The 19,004-nt window shown below is 35.8% G+C and overlaps 1 protein-coding gene across 1 annotated transcript in view; it reads left to right on the forward strand.

Moving 5' to 3' along the window:
* The window catches only part of LOC143078002 (tetraspanin-1-like), a 67,250-nt gene that overhangs the window by 14,491 nt on the left and 33,755 nt on the right, over positions 1 to 19,004 (forward strand). The window contains exons 2-3 of the mRNA XM_076253036.1: positions 13,976 to 14,179; positions 15,102 to 15,170. Of these exons, the coding sequence (XP_076109151.1) occupies positions 13,976 to 14,179; positions 15,102 to 15,170 (273 nt within the window). The remainder of the gene's footprint in view (positions 1 to 13,975; positions 14,180 to 15,101; positions 15,171 to 19,004) is intronic.

Consider the following 19,004-nt stretch of genomic DNA (forward strand, 5'->3'; position numbering starts at 1 on the left):
ATCCAAAAAAAGAGGCTGATTTTTCAAGTTTTAAAAAATCAAGGTGCTGCAATACTTTTTTCCATGTGTATATATAATACAGCCGTGCGTAAGATGGGTCCATTAGGGTTGTTAACTAAGCGTCTTTTTGAAATAAGTCACTCGCCTATTGCAAATAAGCAGTCGATGCTCAACATAAGAATACAACGACTCGCAACTATGTGAGTTAAAAAACATAGGTTGTTAACTATGCACTATATAACCGACTTCATCTAGTCAGCCGTTTAACAAACCTCATCTTCACAAAAGTACAAATCGGTCTAGGTGTCTCTATAGAAAAGTTTGTTAAACGGATAAAATATTTCGACGTAAATTCGAGAAACGATGCTTGATCGTTGTTCGTTTGAGTGAAACTTGGATTACAGTTCTGTTTCAACAAAATAAAGAATTCACGTTTATTCTTCGCATCATTTATGTTTTACTTGCCAATATGACTAAGTGCCGCCCAAGACCAAGAAGTTGTGATGATCCAGGTTGCTTTTCATTCCATATTCAAGTCAAGCATTTTCATAAAACTATGGACGGAAAAGATTACCGAATTCAACAACAAAGAGATCAAAGAATATGTATAATACACTGCGTTGATGTCTACTCTATCGATCCCGTAAGATTTGAGGAAACTCGAGTTTTTCTCGATCACTGAGATCATACCATGATGGGGAAGATGAACTAATACTTTAAAGCCAAATATATTCGCACTTGCGTGATTGGTACTTTAGATGATCTCTTAACCAACAAAAACACCACCAAACAGAGACCGACTTAGGACATGTGGCCGCAACTTATAAGAAATATGAAAGATAATAAGGTGAAGTGTAACTTGTATGCAGACATACTAATTATACAGCAGGGTCAGTTCCGCGTGATTACCAATTCCAGAATTTTAACAATGAGGAAAAACAGGGTTCCCGAACTTCTGAATACCGCGTATCGCATCTATAATCGTATAATTGGGGTGATGTAAATGATCTCTTGGAGGAATGGAAAGGTATTCTCAGTCATTTATTTCTTGGTTCAAACAATAAGACATGGAGTCACAACCTCTATTTTCAAACACAAAGGTTCGTGGTTCCATCTCCGTTTCTGGGAGACAATTTCAGGGACCAAATTTTCGGCTCGTCATTCACACCATTTGCGAGTATTATCTTCTGGAACAACGATAGTCTGTCGGAAGGATACGCGACTGATCACGTGTTAAAAGAGAGCCATACCACATGCACGTAAAAGACAACTTGTTAGCTTCAAAAAAAGAGCAGGCTAATGGCGCTACAAGGCAGCACTCGCACAATAAAAGTAGAAAGGGGTATGATTACTAGTAATTTAACTCATAATAACTTGTTTCCGAAATAACTATGATTAAACTAACATCTCTAGAAGGTCTATATTCTTGATGATTCTCCAAGACTGTAAAGGTTATGAGAATGTAAAGGTTACTACTTGTAACCAATGATTCAGCGGTTTTCTCTGATAAATCAGAGTAACTACTATGAATGTATGCTGCATTCTATTAAACAAGAGATGTCGACGTGCATCAATTTAATTTGCGTGCATGCCGGTGCTATTGAGAGGAGTGACTTGCGGGTACACATTGTCTGTAGGTGAAATTATGATATGTATTCTTAAAAAAACGATAGTATTGACGGGTAAGTTATAACTAGATGATTGTGAGGATTGAATAAAAAAAATATAATTTGACGGATTTCTTAATCTTAACGAACATTTACGGATTTGTTTGCTAAATCTCTTCCACCACCTTTTTATAAGAGGAATCTTCTGCAATTTTATCATGATGACCTATATAAATGTCATTTTTTGTGAGTATGAATCTAAAATTTCTCAATTTTTATATCGAAACTATCCAGTTATGATCCAAAATTCTTCTAAAGTCTTGTAAGTGCTCGTTCATTTCCGGAACAAATGGCTTTTAGCTTTGTATTACTTTTCCTTTCTTAAAATAGAAATAAAGGACTTCTTAACTATGTGAGAGATGTATTAATCATAGAAAGATGTCAAAGTGACGTGAGAAACGGGAGAACTAGTGGAGCCAGAATTTCGTTCCTATACCCTTTTGCATTTAGGTTTCCTTCACTAATTGTCAGATCGGGGCGTTCCTGGTAGGTTATCCATTCCATACCATTAATTCGCCACCCTAAAGCCAATTTGTTTCCTGTACGCACGCATCAAAAAGCATGCCTTGTACCTGCGGCAGACCATGTCTCTGCCATCGATAAATGTCAAGTTGAATTCCGATTCAGCGGTAAAAAGGATTAGTCTCCATGTTAGTCTATGTCATCGAATCCGTACCCTCTCCATTCAACTCGCGACATCCTTCGATTCTGCGTAAGGATAGATCACTTCAACGAACGACGAGCTCTTAGGCTGCCCAGATGAAGTCGGTTACAAACTGTTTGCGCATATAGCCTATTTTTGTTTCTTCCATGAGTTTCTCCAAATCGATTACGGAGATAAATAATGCGGATTTGCCAATCTTCACATAACTTCGTTTCATGTGAGTTGAAACCTCGGGGACGTTAAAATGTTGCACCAGTATCTCTAAGACGAGTCTTTAGCGCCTTTCAAAGTCATTCTAGAGACATTAAATAGTGCTCGATACATTTAATGATCAAAAGGACAACTCAGTTCCATCTCTATAAAGGTAAATGGTTGAAAAAATGCGTATTTGTTTGAAATCGGAAAATTACGTAAAGTTATCTTCGAATTTAAAAGAAAATACTAAATGATCATGAATAGATTATTCAGGTCATTAGTTTTAATCGTGAAAATATTACAAACTAATATATTAAATATATTTTACTTAAAAAGCAAAGTAATGTTTCTTTTTTTATATATACACATGGAAAAAAGTATTGCAAAATATTGATTTTTTAAAACTTGAATAATCAGCCTTTATTTTGGATGGAATATGATAAAATATTTGTAAAATAATATTGAAACATAGTTTATGAAAACATTGGCATTTTAACGAACAAAAAATGTTTGAAAAAAAAAAATATTTATCTAACCACAATTCTAAAAACAAAATGAGGTGTTTTTTTGTACAAAAAACTGCATTTTACAACTTTTACTGTAGTCGAACTTTACAATGTCAGACATTTCAAAATTAATCTTAAGATGATTGTTCACATCATGGTTAATCGTTATACGCAAAAGAAATAGCACTTTGTGCGCAGTCTCCATTTAAACGGTCAACCGCCACTTAACGTCTTATGATTTCTGCCATAAATCGACTAATTTGTTGCTTAGGTAGCAGCAACCATTTCTGATGAAGGGCATTGTTTATTTCATCACGTGTTTGGACTGGGGTGTCCTTTTGTGCAAATTACGCCCAATTGTGTCCCATAATCCTTGATATGGTTCAAATCTGGGCTATGATTGGACCAAGGAAAATAAACAGAATTCCATTTGAACAATGGATCTTCCTCCACGATGCTTATTTCCAATTTTGGCGAGCTCTGCACTACCTTGGATACGGATAACTGTGTGTCTGTTCGTAAGCAAACGTCCCTGAAATGGTCTTATCGCACAATAACCAGAAGGAATGATTCAATCTCGAACAATTATTGTTAAAAGGCTCCTGTATGCCCACCCCTCTCTTTTCAGGATTGTATTGTATGCAATGGGTTTCTTTCTGACTAAGCTTCATCATGCTTGATTTTCCCTAGCAGGTGGCATAGGGGGTCTTTTTGGTCTCGGATAGTCTTTTATATCGTGTATTGCCTGATTTTTATTCTCTAAACGACTAATAGTGGAAAAGTGATGACCGACAATACGTACAGTTGTCACAGCGACATTCCTGCCTCTCTCATGCTGATAATCTACCATCTTGCTGCGGTTAAGAGTTGTGGAGGACCTATTTCAAGGTGTCAATCACATAACTTTATAAACTTGGTTATTTAAAGTGTTGAAAACAATGAGGATGAAACACATGTTTTGCTGTGTACGGGTACAGTAGCTGCATGTGCAGATAAGAACTTATCGAGTCGATAATTATTGATCAAACTCAGGTGATATTTAAATAGTGTTTGACTAGTTCTATTTTAACAAATTATATCATAAAAAAATAAAGAGTGTTTTTTTAATTTCAATTCCAATTTGGTTATATACCAGTTGGCAATCGCACTAAAGTTTTTTTTATCTTCGTCGTTTTCTTTTCGACATACCCTTGAAAAAGAAAATCAGCCAGTAATCAGCATTTTTTTATCAGTATTTACATAACACATTTTACAAAATACTTTTTTCCATGTGTATACATGTACATCTATTTTTATCAGACAACACCCGCACGTGGACGAGGGTACTTATACCGTCTTTAAGGTTGTGGCGCTTGTATTGTCATTGATAAAGTTAACTGGTCTGTATGTAGTTTTACTATCATACTTTTTTAACAATGCAGTATTCTTTGCTGATTTTGGTTATCTGGTACAAAACCTCCGATATGAAAAAAACTTTTGAAAGAATAAAAAGTAGACTGTCTATTAAGTATAAAAGTGTATATAGAATTTTAGGTTATATACCAGCTGGTATTCGCACTAAAGTTCTTTCATCTTCGTCGTTTTCTTTTCGAAATACCCTTGAAAAAGAAAATCAGCCAGTAATCAGCATTCTTTTTATCAGTATTTACATAACACATTTTACAAACTCTTTTATCATGTTATTCGGATGGGGAAATTATGACTTTATATAACAAGATTTTGAAAATTAGTTTTTACTGACTCTGATATGTTGGTTTTTTTTTTTTTTTTTGGTTTTCGCGTTCTTGTCTGACAGTTGAGTTTTATTTTTTTTAGTTCCTTTCGACAAAATTGAACATAGCACCTTTTGAAGTCTTACGCAAACGATACGCCTGTTTTCCCTTCACAGGACATTCATTGATATATTGTAGACGAAACGTGCGTCTGGCGTAAATATAAAATTAAAATACTGGTATCTTTGATGAGTTAAAACTTAAAATGCAATCTCTGAGTCGATGCCACTGCTGGTAAAGATTTATTTCCCCGAGGGTATCACCATCCCAGTAGTTGGCACTTGTGTGTTGACTTGGCTTATCATTAATATAATCTTATAAATTAACACCGCTTTGAATTTTTGAAAAAAACTAAGGTTTTTCTACACCAGGAATAAACTGTCTTACCTGTATTTGGCAAAACTGCTAGGAATGTTTGGTTCTCAATGATCTTCAACTTCGTCCTTTATTTTGGCCTTTCAACCATTATTTTGATTCGAGCGTCACTAATGAGTCTTTTGTAGACGAAACGCGCGTCTGGTATTGATGATGAGTTTTTTTTTTTGTTATGCCGCTGCTGGGTGACCCCCCTAATTTTTTGACATTTTGTTCAAATTTTGAGGTCTAGTTTCAGATTTATGAACATAGTGCCCTTCGATACCTAACGGAAAGGAAGCGCATGTTTCTCCTTTACAAGACCTTTATAGTCATACCCCGTGGCACTCCTCATTATTTTTCTCTAGAAGCCCTGGAATAGGCCGACCCCCCTAATTTTTTGACATTTTTTTCAAATTTTGAGCTCCAGTTTCAGATTTTTGAACATAGCGCCCTTCGATACCTAGTGCAAGAGAAGCGCCTGTTTCTCTTCTACAAGACCTATATAGTCATACCCCGTGACACCCCTCATTATTTTTCTCTAGAACTCCTTGAATAGGCCGACCCTATTCCATTTTTTGGACATTTATTTCGAATTTTGAGCTCTAGTTTCAGATTTTTGAACATAGTGCGCTTCGATACCTAGTGCAAGAGAAGTGCCTGTTTCTCTTCTACAAGACCTATATAGTCATACCCCGTGACACCCCTCATTATTTTTCTCTAGAAGTCCTAGAATAGGCCGACCCCCCTAATTTTTTGACATTTTTTTCAAATTTTGAGCTCTAGTTTCAGATTTTTAAACATAGCGCCCTTCGATACCTAGCGCAAAAGAAGCGCCTGTTTCTCCTCTACAAGACCTATATAGTCATTCCTCGTGACACCCCTCATTATTTTTCTCTAGAAGTCCTAGAATAGGCCGACCCCCCTATTTTTTGACATTTTTTTCAAATTTTGAGCTCTAGTTTCAGATTTTTGAACATAGTGCGCTTCGATACCTAGTGCAAGAGAAGCGCCTGTTTCTCTTCTACAAGACCTATATAGTCATACCCCGTGACACCCCTCATTATTTTTCTCTAGAAGTCCTAGAATAGGCCGACCCCCCTAATTTTTTGACATTTTTTTCAAATTTTGAGCTCTAGTTTCAGATTTTTAAACATAGCGCCCTTCGATACCTAGCGCAAAAGAAGCGCCTGTTTCTCCTCTACAAGACCTATATAGTCATTCCTCGTGACACCCCTCATTATTTTTCTCTAGAAGTCCTAGAATAGGCCGACCCCCCTATTTTTTGACATTTTTTTCAAATTTTGAGCTCTAGTTTCAGATTTTTGAACATAGCGCCCTTCGATACCTAGTGCAAAAGAAGCGCCTGTTTCTCTTCTACAAGACCTATATAGTCATACCCCGTGACACCCCTCATTATTTTTCTCTAGAAGTCCTAGAATAGGCCGACCCCCCTAATTTTTTGACATTTTTTTCAAATTTTGAGCTCTAGTTTCAGATTTTTGAACATAGCGCCCTTCGATACCTAGCGCAAAAGAAGCGCCTGTTTCTCTTCTACAAGACCTATATAGTCATTCCTTGTGACACCCCTCATTATTTTTCTCTAGAAGTCCTAGAATAGGCCGACCCCCCTATTTTTTTGACATTTTTTTCAAATTTTGAGCTCTAGTTTCAGATTTTTGAACATAGCGCCCTTCGATACCTAGCGCAAAAGAAGCGCCTGTTTCTCTTCTACAAGACCTATATAGTCATTCCCCGTGACACCCCTCATTATTTTTCTCTAGAACTCCTTGAATAGGCCGACCCTATTCCTTTTTTTGGACATTTATTTCGAATTTTGAGCTCTAGTTTCAGATTTTTGAACATAGCGCCCTTCGATACCTAGTGCAAAAGAAGCGCCTGTTTCTCTTCTACAAGACCTATATAGTCATACCCCGTGACACCCCTCATTATTTTTCTGTAGAAGTCCTAGAATAGGCCGACCCCCCTAATTTTTTGACATTTTTTTCAAATTTTGAGCTCTAGTTTCAGATTTTTGAACATGGCGCCCTTCGATACCTAGCGCAAAAGAAGCGCCTGTTTCTCTTCTACAAGACTTATATAGTCATTCTCCGTGACACCCCTCATTATTTTTCCCTAGAAGCCCTGGAATAGGCCGAACCCCTAATTTGTTGACATTTTTTTTCGAATTTTGAGCTCTAGTTTCAGATTTTTGAACATAGCGCCCTTGGATACCTAGTGCAAAAGAAGCGCCTGTTTCTCTTCTACAAGACCTATATAGTCATACCCCGTGACACCCCTCATTATTTTTCTCTAGAACTCCTGGAATAGGCCGACCCTACCCCCATTTTTTTGACATTTTTTTCGAATTTTGAGCTCTAGTTTCAGATTTTTGAACATAGCGCCCTTCGATACCTAGTGCAAAAGAAGCGCCGGTTTCTCCTTTACAAGACCTATATAGTCATACCCCGTGACACCCCTCATTATTTTTCTCTAGAAGTCCTAGAATAGGCCGACCCCCCTAATTTTTGACATTTTTTTCAAATTTTGAGCTCTAGTTTCAGATTTTTGAACATAGCGCCCTTCGATACCTAGCGCAAAAGAAGCGCCTGTTTCTCCTCTACAAGACCTATATAGTCATTCCCCGTGACACCCCTCATTATTTTTCTCTACAAGTCCTAGAATAGGCCGACCCCCCTAATTTTTTTGACATTTTTTTCAAATTTTGAGCTCTAGTTTCAGATTTTTGAACATAGCGCCCTTCGATACCTAGTGCAAAAGAAGCGCATGTTTCTCCTCTACAAGACCTATATAGTCATACCCCGTGACACCCCTCATTATTTTTCTCTAGAACTCCTTGAATAGGCCGACCCTATTCCATTTTTTGGACATTTATTTCGAATTTTGAGCTCTAGTTTAAGATTTTTGAACATAGCGCCCTTCGATACCTAGTGCAAAAGAAGCGCCTGTTTCTCTTCTACAAGACCTATATAGTCATACCCCGTGACACCCCTCATTATTTTTCTCTAGAAGTCCTAGAATAGGCCGACCCCCCTAATTTTTTGACATTTTTTTCAAATTTTGAGCTCTAGTTTCAGATTTTTGAACATGGCGCCCTTCGATACCTAGCGCAAAAGAAACGCCTGTTTCTCTTCTACAAGACCTATATAGTCATTCTCCGTGACAACCCTCATTATTTTTCTCTAGAAGCCCTGGAATAGGCCGACCCACCTAATTTTTTGACATTTTTTTCGAATTTTGAGCTCTAGTTTCAGATTTTTGAACATAGCGCCCTTCGATACCTAGCGCAAAAGAAGCGCCTGTTTCTCTTCTACAAGACTTATATAGTCATACCCCGTGACACCCCTCATTATTTTTCTCTAGAACTCCTGGAATAGGCCGACCCTACCCCCATTTTTTTGACATTTTTTTCGAATTTTGAGCTCTAGTTTCAGATTTTTGAACATAGCGCCCTTCGATACCTAGTGCAAAAGAAGCGCCGGTTTCTCCTTTACAAGACCTATATAGTCATACCCCGTGACACCCCTCATTATTTTTCTCTAGAAGTCCTAGAATAGGCCGACCCCCCTAATTTTTGACATTTTTTTCAAATTTTGAGCTCTAGTTTCAGATTTTTGAACATAGCGCCCTTCGATACCTAGCGCAAAAGAAGCGCCTGTTTCACCTCTAAAAGACCTATATAGTCATTCCCCGTGACACCCCTCATTATTTTTCTCTAGAAGTCCTAGAATAGGCCGACCCCCCTATTTTTTTGACATTTTTTTCAAATTTTGAGCTCTAGTTTCAGATTTTTGAACATAGCGCCCTTCGATACCTAGTGCAAAAGAAGCGCCTGTTTCTCTTCTACAAGACCTATATAGTCATTCCCCGTGACACCCCTCATTATTTTTCTCTAGAAGTCCTAGAATAGGCCGACCCCCCTAATTTTTTTGACATTTTTTTCAAATTTTGAGCTCTAGTTTCAGATTTTTGAACATAGCGCCCATCGATACCTAGCGCAAAAGAAGCGCCTGTTTCTCCTCTACAAGACCTATATAGTCATACCCCGTGACACCCCTCATTATTTTTCTCTAGAACTCCTTGAAAAGGCCGACCCTATTCCATTTTTTGGACATTTATTTCGAATTTTGAGCTCTAGTTTCAGATTTTTGAACATAGCGCCCTTCGATACCTAGTGCAAAAGAAGCGCCTGTTTCTCTTCTACAAGACCTATATAGTCATACCCCGTGACACCCCTCATTATTTTTCTCTAGAAGTCCTAGAATAGGCCGACCCCCCTAATTTTTTGACATTTTTTTCAAATTTTGAGCTCTAGTTTCAGATTTTTGAACATAGCGCCCTTCGATACCTAGTGCAAAAGAAGCGCCGGTTTCTCCTTTACAAGACCTATATAGTCATACCCCGTGACACCCCTCATTATTTTTCTCTAGAAGTCCTAGAATAGGCCGACCCCCCTAATTTTTGACATTTTTTTCAAATTTTGAGCTCTAGTTTCAGATTTTTGAACATAGCGCCCTTCGATACCTAGTGCAAAAGAAGCGTCTGTTTCTCCTTTACAAGACCTATATAGTCATACCCCGTGACACCCCTCATTATTTTTCTCTAGAAGTCCTAGAATAGGCCGACCCCCCTAATTTTTGACATTTTTTTCAAATTTTGAGCTCTAGTTTCAGATTTTTGAACATAGCGCCCTTCGATACCTAGCGCAAAAGAAGCGCCTGTTTCTCCTCTACAAGACCTATATAGTCATTCCCCGTGACACCCCTCATTATTTTTCTCTAGAAATCCTAGAATAGGCCGACCCTCCGAATTTTTTGACATTTTTTTCAAATTTTGAGCTCTAGTTTCAGATTTTTGAACATAGCGCCCTTCGATACCTAGCGCAAAAGAAGCGCCTGTTTCTCCTCTACAAGACCTATATAGTCATTCCCCGTGACACCCCTCATTATTTCTCTCTAGAAGCCCTGGAATAGGCCGACGCTGCTAATTTTTTGACATTTTTTTTCAAATTTTGAGCTCTAGATTAAACAATGACATAAAAGGTGCTATATTTTACAGGGCAGGACTACTTTTACATACGTTCTAAATTGAAGAGGGTGCATAGGTGGCCCTACACCTACAAATAATCCGTTGATAGATGCATAGTTATTGTGGTACTGAATATTAGCCTAAAAAGTTTTGCGACTTGTTAAATCAATAGATTGGATAAAAACCATTTCAAAATTGAGTTTAAATTGCTATATTTTAACTGATTTTCTGCCATTTTAAATATTTTTTTATTTAACGGCCGTTGTTGTCTTATTCTGTTTTTTGGTTTCTCGATATATCGCCTTATTGTTCGCTGGCTTATTGTTCGCTAGCTATTGTTCGCTAGCTTCTGCCTGGTGCTAACAACTGTTTTGCCAACTGACGACTGCTTTGCCAACTACCTACTGCTTTGCCAACTAACGACTGCTTTGCCAACTAACGACTGTTTTGCCAACTAACGACTGCTTTGCCAACTAACGATTTCTTTACCAACTATTGACTGCTTTGCCAACTAACGACTACTTTGCCAGCTAACGACTGCTTTGCCAACTAACGACTGCTTTGCCAACTAACGACTTAAATCTGAATGTTAGTTTGTTGGAGTTGAGCGTTTAGTTTCTTACCGCATAAATCAATATTTTTGGGGGAAAATGTATTTCTTTTCTATGGAAAGAAAACCAACAAATCAAAGTATCAAAAATTTTGTCACTATTTATTCTGCAAAAACAAATACAAAACTGTGAGGTAGACAAGATTAACGTGGAAATAAGTTGTGAGCAAATTGAGCCAAGAATTAGAGGTTTGTAATGCAAACATCAAATTTACTGAAGAGGAAAGACAAAGATCCTCAATATTATAGATGAGTGTACGAAAACAATCATAATATCTTAATAAGCAACGTTTTTTTCAGAAATCATACTATTACCTGCTAGGATTCAGGGGCGTAGCTATAAAGAAACGATGTGGAAGCAACTACTGCCGAGCGGAGCGAGGCGAAAACATTTTGGGACCCTTTTATGCAGCAAATTTTTTTTTTCGGTTTTCGGTCATAGGACGGTTAAAAGAGGAGCTATATGTAGATAAAAATTTATGAATGTAAAACTATTAATAAATCTTCTGAATATAGTAATACATAAACAACACATATTTGTGATACAGAATTTACTCAAAATTGTCCAAAATCTGCTCTTCGGGTCTGGGCAGAAACAAACTTCTCTATTACTTTGTCAACATTCACACTGAAATCCCGATGAATATGCAGTAATGCTATGTAACTTTCGTTGTTCATTGTTGATCGTACATTTGTTTTCAATTACATACGTAGTACCGTGACTGATAGATCTCAGGGCCATCATGGCATGGTAGCACTCGCGAGATGTTATAAACCAGCGTACGTGTTCGGCATCGAGCGACCTCCCAATTGAATTCGTCAAAATTACATGCTAGGTCAGTTTCGTATGTTTCAGACAATATTGAAATTTGTTCGTTTGTGATATTTCCTACAACACGATGAAGCAGATACAGCACAAAGAGGTGATTTTCTGATAACTTGACGCGACCCCACTCCCCAGTTGCCTTATCATATGGTCTATGAACGCAAAAAATAATGAGACTTTCCAATACTGTTTTGGCGTGGTTGCAGGGTGATTGGCTCCGGTATAGTCTGTCAACCACATCGCTTCGGCATATTTTCAACGATATCGAATGGATCTGATAATTCTAATGCCGATTGGTACATCTCATTCCAAACTGATGAACTGTACACTGTAAAATGTGCTCCAAAACTACATATCTTAGACTGAGTATTACAAATTCAAAAGTAAAAATCTTGTAAAAGATACAAGTAACCTTCCGATTTTGTCATAATCTCCACAAAAAAAACCAATTATTTTGAAACCATATTTCGTTATTTAATGATATTTCATCAATTAAAAAAAGTGACAACATAGTTGTTTCCTTTAACATTCAATTTATAAATTTTTATTTTGCCATTTCTTTTTTTTGCATGCCGCGAATCAATGTGCACGCAACTTCGGCATGTTCGGAGCTACGATCTTTTTCTGAATGAACAGCCTCCTCAACACTTGTAATTAGGTTGTCAAACTAATATCCAGGATAGACGAAAAAGACACCAAAAGTCTCCGATTCCGATTGACCAACTCATCTCTCTCTCTTCTGCTTTTTTTTTTTTTTTGTGAAAACGACGTGGATGCACGTGCTGTCGTGACTCCGGGTAGCTACGCCCCTGGGATTGCAACCGTTTATTGATTGACCGTTGATAGATTCCTATCATTTTTTTGGTGATATACAGCTAAAAGAAGGAACATAAAAACAAATTCAGAAAAATAAATAAACGTTTTGCTGTTTACTAAAAATAGATTATCTTTGTAACAAAATAAATCGCTAAAACGTAGTGCAATTATATATAATAACGTATAGCTTGCTATTTGGTTTATTAGATTTTCAATATGTATACTGCTTTCGAAATTAAAATTGAACTCGCATAAAAAATAATATTAAATCTGTCTTTATACAGGAGGTGGAAGTTTCAAGTAGAAATCTAGATAAATCATAGAAAAGCTGATAATCCAACTTCTCTACCACCAACTCAACTTTATCATGTAAATACTTGTGGGCGCACTACGTTTGCGCGTATTTGGGGATTAAAATGTTTTACGTTTGCGCGCATTCATTTTACAGGTAAATTCAGGTAAAATTTAAATTAAATTACAATTGACTATATATTTTTTTTATTTTCATAATAAACATGACTATCAACTATTAATTTTGAAAATATTTCTTAATTCAAATAATAATTGGTTCATATAAAATTGTAAAACAAATTTTAAAGTGATCATTTTAAACTCCGTAGTATAGCTTAAGACATACATGTAACTTCATTGCGATTGTTTCAGAATAAAAAGTGTTTCAATGAATAGTGATCGTTTTTAAAATTAGTAAATAATTTAAGTTATTTTTTAAAGTTACAACAAGGCACAAACATGGAGTTTCGGCACGTAACAACACGTAAAGTAATGAATTTACCTTTTTTAAGATTAGTTATGTTTCAGCATTTTAACAATTTTATCTGTACAGATTTCTAGGATTTAGTGCTTGTGCAAAATAAAATCGTTGGTGAGCAGGGTAAATAATTGAACAAATTATAAATAAATAAGTATTATTACCTGTATTTTATCTGAGTTTACCCGTCAAAAAAATGCGCGCAATTGTAATCAAAAGTTGCGCGCAAATGTAGTGGTAATGCGCGCAAATGTAGTGGTAATGCGCGCAAATGTAGTGGTAATGCGCGCAAATGTAGTGGTAATGCGCGCAAACGTAATGCACCGATACTTGTAGTCCCTCCGTTGACAGACATAGAATTTTCATATGTACATTTATATTCATTATAACAGGGTTAAAACTATATGTGTTGCAATGATACACTTTAAAAAGAAAATTCAATTTCGATGTTGTTTATTTTATTTAAATGACAAGAATTACATAATTGTGTAATGTAATGTTACTATTGCTCTGACTCATTCTGAATATAAATAACATATTTGTCATTGAACTATAAAGAAGCAATCATATTATTCAATCTATATCGCTCTGAAGTCGGAAAACGGCATTCGGTTATTTGTTTATTTACTGTGAAAATTATTTCTAGGAACTAGCAATCCAAATATTTCACACAAAAAACCCAAACCAAACAAGGAATTGTATCTAAAGCCTTATAGAAGTTAGCTGCATTTTACTCTTATTTTGTAGATTGTTGGCTTAGCTCTAATTGTCGTGGGTGGACTGCTAAAAGCTGGAGCGGAATTCCTAGATGTTCTGGGAAGCTTTGTCAAAGAAATTCCGGGATTAGGGAATATTGCCATTGCAATCATTGCTTTTGGAGTTGTGATTTTCCTGATTGGTATATTTGGTACCTGTGGATCATGCTGTAGTGTGAGATGTATGCTGATATTGGTATGTTTCTGATATTTCTTGTTTTACAATAGGTATTAAACATTTGTAAATTTGTAATATGCATGTGTAAACAGCAAATTCCTTATACGGTATATTACATCATCGTGTTATTTATATAAGTATTTAATAAACATTTATCTTACCTCCTATACATTTCTAGAAATATGATTGGTTAAAAGCAACCGCGTGCAGACTGTGTTTATTCCATATTAGGTGAGTAGGGTTGCATATTGGCTTATAAGGCGGGGCTTATTTCACTGAATACACGGTTAGTAGTGGTGTTACTTCCGTTTATAAAAACAACACGGTGTTGAGGGAAAATCTTAAAGTTTCAACTGACGTAGAAATTGTTGCTGAACGGTTGAAATAAATTCATAAAACACATTAAAGCGATTCAGAGATTGACACGTTTTATAGACACCTTGTTTGAGACCGTATATTTACCTACCGATAATGTTGGTTACTGAATTTCTTTATTGCTGTCTCATTGACTTGTACCCAACATTTCTGTTCATTTATTGTTAGTATTTCTTGGATATCCTAGTTCTGTTTTAACTGTTCATTTATTTCCCTTTGCTGAACATGCATAAAACATTTGCTACTGATACCGCTGCTTGTAGTGGAATAGAAATTATCGAGAATATTACCAGCTCAGTAGCCAATGTTTGGGTACTGACATGATGCAAAGTTCTAAAATTGTTCTTTAATGAATTTTTTAATTCAGAAACTGAGGTTTCAGATTTTAAATTCCATGATGACCTCAGATGAGTTACGCTATTCTTTCCTCGCCCCTTTTGTTATATATAACAGCTCTTCAGTTGTTTACCCTGGCAATCTTCAAAGTCTGGGCACACCTGTTGAAGTCAATCCAGAAAAGCCCTACGGTGGCACTCAACTTGTAAACGTTATTTTCTATTTTCAGTATGCCGTGTTAGTAATGATTATAACCCTAGCTGAGGTTGTTATCGTTGCCCTTCTATTTTCCGGAACGGTAAGTAAAAGCATAAAATCAAATAGTCTTGTTAAAAGTCAAGTCTGCGGATTTAGAATTGTGGGGAAGTAAGTTGCTCTGCTTTATTAAATTAGTTTTTAAATAGCACACGTTTTTAACCAAAAAGAATTATAGTTGAAATAAATTATATTTCTTTAGACAAAAACTTGAATTTAACTGAATAGAATGGACAAATATGAAAATAAATAGATGTGGTATAATTGGCAATGAGACAGCAAAGTATATATAGAAATAAAAAAAATCTAACATCCATGACATCGGAGTTCTCAAAATAACCACTCTAACCATTTTTGCACTTAAAAGCACATTTTAAGTTGTATATTTAACTAGTATTGTATTTGAATAGAGCAAGTTTTCATATTCATAATTTTCGTTTTGATCTTGTTCATTTTTTCTACATTTTTTTGTCTTATTATCCTGGCACCCGTCTTGCTTCGTTTTTCTTTTAAAACTACCAATAACTGAATGTAACAAAAGTTATACATGCATAAAGAATTGAATTTCATAAACTATATAATTATTAAACTGTCGTTTAACATGAAATATCGTGGCTTTGACACAAAGGGAATTGAAATAAAAACACATGTGTACATCGGTATGTCATTGATGCCTCAAAGAAAATCCATACAAATATGAATTTAGCACCATATCATTGTAAATATATCAGGAGACAGACCCTCTCTTCCTGAAAAGACGCATGGGATTCGATCGTATATGGTTTTCTTAGGCCACACCAATTTAATTTCTTGTTCTACGGATTTTTGGACTCCAAAATTTGGGGCGAGCGAGCGATCTGAAAATTTTAATAAAAAAATATTATATTTGCAAATTTTTGAGGCAAAGCTTGAAAAGTAAAGACGAGCGATTATAATTTTTTTTTGTAAACATAAAATAGTAGGTTTTGACAATATCAAAACTTGATTTATCAATGTTTATCACTTGTACTTTGACATTTCTTTAATTTCTGAAGTATATTTTCCCTGTTCACCAAGAATTATTCGAGATGGCTTGTAAAACTAAGATTTATTGGCAGTATTGACCACAGCTTTTTATTATTAACACAAATTTAAATATGTACACATATAGATTCAACGATATAAATTGTTCAACTAGATAGATTCATAGATGTATAGATTCATAGATGTATAGATCATTTTTTGGTTACCTCTGGCAACCTACAGATACTAGATAGATATAGATAGATAGATAGATGTATGATCCTGGGATACAGCGATCAACTAACTTAGCTGTTGGATCCTGGGATACAGCGATCCACAAAATGTACTTTTAATGTCACTAAAATATAGACAACTGTAACTGTAGTTTATCACACGCAGCGAAGTTGCCAAACACATTTTTCACTTTTTAACGATCAAATGTTTCTATACAACCAACATCTAACTGACTACTGCAATTTTTGACATCACATGGCAAATCATCAATGGAGAAGAATTTTTCATACTGGAACTCTAACTACTCGTATATACATGTACCTGAAAATAAAAAGAACAAAAGAGCAGTACCCAAACAAAACTACATGGTTTAACTATATATGGTGGAGGGAGGGTGGGTATTTTCAAAATACTTCTCTCTGTATTGTAATTACACGTTTGTTCACTTGCAGCTCAAAGTTGAAAAGAACGCTAACGTCAAATTGACGTCACCACTATACAGCTTATCGACTATATATGCATTTATAAAGGAGAGCACTCTAACGGACGATATTGAAACTTTCCACTAGAATAACCGAATTTATGTATATTACATAAATTCTATTATTCGAGATGGCTTGTAAAACTAAGATTTATTGGCAGTATTGACCACAGCTTTTTATTATTAACACAAATTTAAATATGTACACATATAGATTCAACGATATAAATTGTTCAACTAGATAGATTCATAGATGTATAGATTCGTAGATGTATAGATCATTTTTTGGTTACCTCTGGCAACCTACAGATACTAGATAGATATATATAGATAGATAGATGTATGATCCTGGGATACAGCGATCAACTAACTTAGCTGTTGGATCCTGGGATACAGCGATCCACAAAATGTACTTTTAATGTCACTAAAATATAGACAACTGTAACTGTAGTTTATCACACGCAGCGAAGTTGCCAAATTGATTAGGTACGGTATATGTCAAACTCAACCGTACCGGATCAACCGCCACTTAAGTGGGGATGAAGCTGCGATAGGACTGTGGCCAATACTGTTTTAAAATTATCTAAGATATACTCATACTAGTACCAAATGTATCTGGATATGTATAAGAACCAGAACAAATAAACATTTCAAGCGCACCTTGCAAATTATTTAGAAATATGTCATTTCCGAGATCAGTCAAATGAACACCATCTTCCTTCAAAAAGTACTATTAGGAAGAATATCTGGATACTTTATATAATGTCCCCCATTCTTTAACACGAATGAAGCAATGGCACTATTTATTCTTATTCTGCATGCCATCATGCTATCCTGACTTTTTGAATGACGCCAATTTGTTCTGGGTAAAATCTGAGACCATACAATCGAACTGTTCGGTAGATAACTTTGTACCTTCTCCAAGGTGGCCTTGATTTCATTCCTTAAAAATCCTAATTTTGTCTTCCCCAAATCATTTCCAGCAATATGAAGGACAAGATATTTCGGCGCTTTTTCATATTTCATCAGTCTTTTATTGTCGATTCCAAATCTTTTAAACCCATGCCACCATACCCTTGCCACCAAATTTTGACTCCTATTCTATGGAGACCTAAATTACACCACCTGTTCTACTTCTTGCGTGTACAAATGCATTTCTTATCAAAGATGAGCCTACTATCCATACTGACACTTCTTGGCCTACAATTTAATACATGTATGTATTGACATGAAATATACTAAATTGACCATCAAATTCAACGAAATTTATTCAAAATTGTGGTATTCGTATATAACTTTTGAAAGTATCAGAACTCCAACGACCCATTACTTTAATTTGCTCGTCAGAAAAACCAAGCATAGTTGCTGAAGTAGCACTACCGATTCTAAATGAGTGCGTCCCATACTTTGATTGATCAAAACCAATATACCCCAGGGCTTGTTTTAGAATTCCTGAAAACTGATATCGAGTCATTGGAGAGCCATTAAAGTGGCAATATAATTGACCACTAATTCGAGGTCGAATCTTTAAATATTCTTGCAGTAATTTTACCGGACAAATTCCAACATCTGATTGTCGGGCCACAAAAATTGAAGTCCCTCGACCTAGCTGGTCTGTTTTTTAAGACGCCAAGTATATTTTTATATTATGATTAGTAACCTCCACATTTTCAATTTTAATGGCATGATTAGACCCTTCCCTGCCACATGCAGTTGTCATTTCACCAACTCGCAGAAATGCAAAAAATCCCATTGAAAAAGCACTAGAAAATAAGACCGCTTCATATCTGGAGCTACAAAATGCGGGCAAAATTTTTATAATATTTTTTAACAGATCTATAGTAATAGGTAATCTACTGTCAGGTCTCTTTAACTTTGACCTTGCCATTCCATCAATCATTTTCCTTACAACAAATAATTGAGACATATCTTCGTAATTATTAATCTTATTATAAAAACTGATGGCTGAAATATAACATTTCACCGTAGATGAGGCCATGTCCAAGCAAGACATGTATGCAATGAACTGAGTAATGTGGTTCAATGGTATTGGAAAACTATGATCTAAATCAAAACTATCCCTAAATTTGGCCAAAGCATTTAAAGCTCGTTGATAAGCTTGAATTGTATTAGGAGCAAGCGAACAATTAATTAGTCTGT

This window comes from Mytilus galloprovincialis, chromosome 6 (genome assembly GCF_965363235.1).
Source record: "Mytilus galloprovincialis chromosome 6, xbMytGall1.hap1.1, whole genome shotgun sequence".
Lineage (NCBI taxonomy): Eukaryota > Metazoa > Mollusca > Bivalvia > Mytilida > Mytilidae > Mytilus > Mytilus galloprovincialis.